The 6,298-nt window shown below is 35.7% G+C and overlaps 1 protein-coding gene across 1 annotated transcript; it reads left to right on the forward strand.

Annotated features, from left to right (window-relative positions):
* The first annotated feature begins 823 nt into the window (after nucleotides 1-823).
* On the forward strand, nucleotides 824-5,915 carry LOC141018498 (bifunctional protein GlmU-like). The gene is made up of 3 exons (XM_073493493.1): nucleotides 824-913; nucleotides 3,531-3,722; nucleotides 5,570-5,915. Exons 1-3 carry the CDS (start codon nucleotides 911-913, stop codon nucleotides 5,840-5,842), a joined length of 468 nt encoding a protein of 155 aa, XP_073349594.1. The 5' UTR covers nucleotides 824-910; the 3' UTR covers nucleotides 5,843-5,915.
* The last annotated feature ends 383 nt before the right edge of the window (nucleotides 5,916-6,298 follow it).

Here is a 6,298-nt window from a genome sequence, read left to right on the forward strand (position 1 = left end):
TGGGTTGTTTTTTTTTTCATTTGTCAATTAAAAATAATAGTTATTTGTTTTTTATATTTCTCAACCAGAATTATTTTCCTGTTTTGAAACAGATCACCGTGCACTGAGGTCAAAAAACAGAAGTGAAAATAAGAATTTTGAGACATGTCTTGAGACATTTTTCTTTCATTGCTGTTTATTTGTTTGTTTGATGGGGTTATAAAAATCAAAGGGCTGATGAAACTATAAAACAATTACTAGTTTTCATGCCATTTCTTATGGTGGCCCTGAAGGCTCGATGCAATTCACTTACTCAATAAAGTTGGGGAACAGAAGAAGTGTGCACAAACCCCAGATCAAACAATAAAATAAGGGTGCGCTGATCAAACATAAATCAATATTCTGTTACTACATAGCCTGTTTCTTAAACATGTTTTTTCAGAAACATATTTTAATATCCAGTCACCTCTTTTGCATGTCTTTGGGTTAAAAATCACTTCATCGTTGTTTGTTTTTTTACAGTTAATATGAATTAAACTTTGTTGTCTGATACAACTGTTATAATTAAAAGCACATCAACTTCATCAGAAGCTTCTGACTACATAGAATAGTAAAAGTATCTGTAATATACTATATCCAATGAATTGCCAATAAATAACTCAATTAAATAATTGAATAAGTCACATAACTTAGTGGCCAAACTTCAATGTGAGTTCATTCACTCTAAAAGCACCAGCAGGTGGCAGTAATAGACCAGGAATACAAAAATACTGAACCCTCTGCAGGAAGCTGATAGTTTGAGCCTGTACTGTTCACTGAGCATGCTCAGTTCAACCCAAACTGTCACAGTTCAACATGTGTGACAGTAAATGTTTGACTGAAGTGTTTGTGGTCAGAGTTTAGTCCTTCAGGAGCCTCACACTCGGGCACAATGGTGAGTTCTCACTTTTTTTTCGATCTTTCAAAAAACTTTAATAACTTTTTCACTCCAGTGAATCCAAAGCAGATTAACAGAAAACACATGTTAGAGTTCAGCTTGTTTAAATGCACTCTGCAGGTTTGTTTCACTGTGACTTGTGAAGAAGGCTGCAAAAAGTTTTCACTCCACAACTTTTCTTGTTTTTTACACCACCTTTATTTTCACAAAGAGCTCTCTCTGGTGTTTGGATTGCGAACCACAGCAGAGGGAATAAGAAAAGATCCACTAAATATAATTTTTACTGGATGTTTGTCTTGTTAAAGATCTTTTCAGACTCACTGAGCTGCAGATCCTCAACACTGAAAACATGAGAAAACTGTCAAAAGTAATCTGACAAAACAAAGTCAGAGTGTGTCATGGGACATTTGATCCACAGAGCCTCAGTCACCTGCACTGCTCCATAGAAAGAGTCATAAAGAAATGAATTAAAGATTAAATCAAACTTTTTAAATGTATTTATTGTTTTCATATTTAGCCTTTATTTAACCAGGTCAGTCCCATTCAGATCACAGATGTCTTTTACAAAGGATACCTGGCCAAGAATGGCAGCAGCACAAGAGTAAATTAACTAAATCCACTAAAATAATCAGATAAATCATTTGCACACAGTCAAGCTGGACTCAGTGGATTTCACCAGAGTTTTGAAATTGTTCAGTAGTACAGTATTCTGACGTTTAAGTGCAGTCTGAAGATTGTTTCATGCAGTGGGTGCCGAAAACCTTAACAATTCCTTTACCCAGTTCAGTTCTGATGTCGAGAACAAAGATGTGATTTCAATATTTCAAGATTAAAAGAGGAAAGAAGTAAAGAGATAGTGGCTTTGTAAGTAAAAAGCAGGCCATCATTAAAATACAATGATATTATACAGACTCCCTTTAGATGTTAACCACCTCTTTAAAATTGCGTTTCCTCACTATATGTGGCTGCTCTTGTTCTTCACCTGAGAAGAATCACTCTGAATCATACTGTAAATATTTTGAGAGTGAAGTCTTTGGGAAATGTGATGTAAATTTAAATCAAGTTGATTTATGTAGAAAACTGTTTAAATGGTCAAATATATTGATTATTGAAGTGGACTGTTAGTTCACAACCTGTCGAGTAAACACTGATTGCATGTAACTGAGTATATCTACTCAAGCACACTGTAAATTTTAAAAGTTGACTCTACTTTTGAAAAGGTCAGGAAAGCAATTACCGCAGAATTACCAAGTAAAGTAGACTATTACATTTAAGTTGACGAGCTAAAAAAGTTTCAACATAAAATTATTAGTCTACTTTACTTGGAAATTCTGAGTAAAGTAACTGTCAGATTTTACAGTGTAGTGTACTTGAGTAAAAAATAAAGGTAAATGTACTTTACTTGAGTATTTCCATTTTACTTTTTACTCCACTACCTTTTATTTGATAACTGTAGTTACTAGTTACTTTGCAGATAACATGCTGCATCAGAGCCAGAGTAACTCATTTTTAAATGATAAAAAACATATATGTATAATTTATTTGTACTTGTACTTTTCATATATAAACAGTGTTGTATAAAATACCTAAAGGCATACTTGAGTAAAAGTAAAGATATTGTGTTAAAATATTACTTTGGTGAAAGTGAAAGTCATCCATATGTATAGTACTTGAGTCAAAGTCCTGTTGTATCTGATATAAAATGTAAGTTATGTATGTTAAATATCAAAAGTAATTTCCTGAAAAAATGTTTTATTTAAGTATCAAAAGTACGAGCAAATGTAAAAAATACCTACAATATATAGACATGTATGGAGATAATGTATACTATGGATGATTATTGAATCCAGTATTCAGCATTTTTCTGATTAACAGTTCTTTTGTTTGTTTTTCTTAATCTGATAAACAATAAAATAAATAATATTAAATGCAGCATGTAATCTGAAAAGTAACTAGTAACTAACTTAAGGTGTCAAATAAATGTAGTAGAGGAAGAAGAACAATATTTGCCTCATAATTGTTCTTAAATGCAGTACTGGAGTAAATTCACTTAGTTACATCCCATCACTGTACGTAAGTATTTTTTGCCAAATAATAATTTTAAATTTTGAATACTATTTTAACACGATGTCTTTACTTTTACTCAAGTGTTACTTTTGGGTACTTTTTACAACACTGTCAGTGAATGTAATGTGATGTTTTCTATCAGCTCTGTTTAACTGTGGATCAGTGTCAGCTCCTCCTCCTGCAGGGTCAGAGGTCACGCTGCTGTTTGGTTTGGCACAGTGATCCTGTTAAAGATCTGAATGGACCACACACACACACACACACACACACACACACACACACTGAACAAAAGATTTTTGTCTGATTTGGTACATTTGTGATTCTTTTCAGCACATTTTGAGCCTTTTTACACAGAGAAATTCTGGTAAACAGAAACAAGTGTAAATCCAACTTGTGAGATGTTTTGAGACAAAAGTAAAAATAAAATAAAAATATAAAACAACAAATAAAATACAGTAATGGGTTACAGAAAATACATCTAATATAAATAAAGCGAAAGAAATTAAAATAAATTGCACAAAACAAAGTGAAACCATCTTTTTCTCAGACTTCAGCAGGAGGAGGATCGTCCCTGCAGGTCCATGCCGTCCGGTTCAGTCCGGGTCAGGAGCTGTTTGGGTCTCTGCAGGCCTTTGTGGAGGAGAGGCGACTTAGGGCGCCGTTCATCATCACCTGTGTGGGCAGCGTCACCAAGGCCACACTGCGGCTGGCCAACGCCACGGCGGCAAACACGAACGAGGTAATTTACAGCAGCGAGAGGCCTGAGATTCTTCCTGTGGAGGCCACGTTCATTTTGGTCCATTTTTACAGACTTTTATATTTATTTTTGTTCTCTTTTGAATGTCCTACCAGCATGAGATGCTGATACTAACCCTGATTTATAATTTTTTCAAGAATCCAAGTAACAGAGGTGAAGTAGTTTAGGTACTCAGTGAAATTAAGTCAAATGGACAAAAAGATTTGTACAATGATTCAGGCTAGTCTTCATGGTTTTAAGAAGGTTGTGTGAATGTGATCTGCGTGTTCCTGGAGAAGAGAGCATTGATTTCAATGAGCCAACCCTGAATAAATAATAGGTAAGACAAAAAGAAGAAGAAGAAGAAGAAGAAGAAATTGCTTGACATCTGTAGTTTCGAAATTCAGTGATATTTTCACATCTGTCCTGTGGTTTAACTACCTGATCCCAGGCCAATCAGTCTCTGAATAAATCTGTGGAGTGTCTTTACAGTCGAGGCTTGACAAGCAGAAATAAGGTTCCATCATTATCACATTTAAAGTAAATTGTAAACTACCAATTTTGCAAAACTTCCTTTGCACAGACAGCTTTTTCTCTGGAATCAGAAAAGTCCTTGAACTACCTGCCATCTTCACCAGAGAGAGCTCCCAAGCCCTGGTTAGTCCAGCAGCAAACCTGTACTCAATGTAAATATGTAAATATGTGCTTTATTGCATCGTGCTGTAATTAATTTAATGCCTTTTGCTTATCTCATTGTTTAAATATCTTATTTTCAGAAAAGCCCTTCTAGTGACGGGTGTTGCTCCCTCAGATATCATGTGTGCAAATATGGAATTCTAAAAGACATCTTTAATATTTTTTTAAAGAACACTGTCATCACATTTAAATCATGAAGTCTAATTTTTTTCTTGTACATGTTTATATATATTTTCTCTTTTTCCTCACACTAATTCTTTCTGTATTTCTATGTTTTATCGGATCATTGTCTATTGATTGTTCCGTTTTTCTGTTTATAGTGTGTTATTTGTTGTTATTTAGATTTTGTTGTATTTTCCCAAATGATGTTATATTAATTTGTATTGTGTTTCTCTGTAAGGGAGGGGAGGTCTGTCATATAAGCATGATGGCTTCTTGACCTCTCCTGGCTATTATTCTTTAATTATCTCATTGTGTGCCCAGATGAATATAAATACATTTAATTAAAGAATAAATTAAAGAAACATTATGATACTTGCACTATACTCAGACAAAAGAAAACAGCTGTCTAATGCATCTGTCCCTATGAAATAAACAATAAGTAAGTATAAAGCTGACAAGAACCCAAAATGAAAGAAAAATGATACATGCACCATTGAAAGATACAAATCTTTGGTGATAATCATTCAAAATATTATACTTTACTATACTTAGTGACTATAAAATGTCAGAAAATTGTGAAAAATGTTCATCACAATTTCCCAAAACCCAAAGTGACGTCTTTAAATCACTCCCTTTGTCCAACCAACAGTCCAAAACCCCCAAACTCTTCATTTACTGTAAAGAATGACAAAGAAAAGCAGCAAATCCTCACAGTTAAGAAGCTGGTTTCAATCGACTAATCGAATAATCAATTAATCAATTAATCGACTAATAGTTGCAGCTCTATTGACGTATCAATAAAGTTATTACTATAATTAAAAGGTGCTCAGGAGCTGGTTAGAGAATGTTTCGTATGCAATCTGCTGTTCCCTTCTTGAATTTGTGAACTGCAATTGTTCAAACAAACAAACAAAAGAAACAAGAGCTGGTTGGGGGGCAGCAGGTGTGGACCCTCGTGGTTTTACAGCGTAGTCATCATGATGTCCCCTCAGGTGATCCACCTCAGCGGCCGGTATGAGATCGTCTCCCTGGTCGGTACACTGAACCGGGACCCCCACCTCCACATCTGCCTGTCGGACGCAGAGGGCCGGACGGTTGGAGGTCACGTGTTGGGAGACCTGGAGCTGTTCACCACGGCCGAGGTGGTCGTCGGCGAGGCGGTCGACCTGCTGTTCACCAGAGAGATGGACGACAGGACGGGCTTCCCTGAGCTGGTCGTTAAACAGCGTTCACAGAGCGAGGACAAGGATCCCACGGGTCCTTGAAATCCTGGAAAGTTTGTCTGTGATCTTTAGTAAAACCAGCTGTTCTCGTTATTAAAGTTGTAACAGTAAACAACCCTGATCTGTTTCTTAAACTATGCTGTTTTGGGTCTTTGAATTTGAGGGAACTGGGCCTGGAAGAGTCCATGAATTTGATGTTTAAGAAATTGTGGTGACCCTGCAAAAATAACAGAAAAATATGAGCGTTAAATTAATTTAAAAAAAGTCTTTTGAAGGACATGATGCAATTTAAATCATCTTAAGGTATCCACAGTAATTTCAGGATACCTGTGTTATAGACTTAAAGGAAAAGTTCACCCATACATGAAAACTCAGTCATTATCTCCTCCCCCCACCGACCATGGCAGCTGATGTGGCTACTGGTGATATCTGCTAGATAAACCCATCTCAGCTGCCTTTTCCTGTAATGTGTTTTTGATTTCGGTCATCTGTTCGCAG

The sequence above is a fragment of the Pagrus major genome, chromosome 22 (assembly GCF_040436345.1).
Source record: "Pagrus major chromosome 22, Pma_NU_1.0".
NCBI classification, from domain to species: domain Eukaryota; kingdom Metazoa; phylum Chordata; class Actinopteri; order Spariformes; family Sparidae; genus Pagrus; species Pagrus major.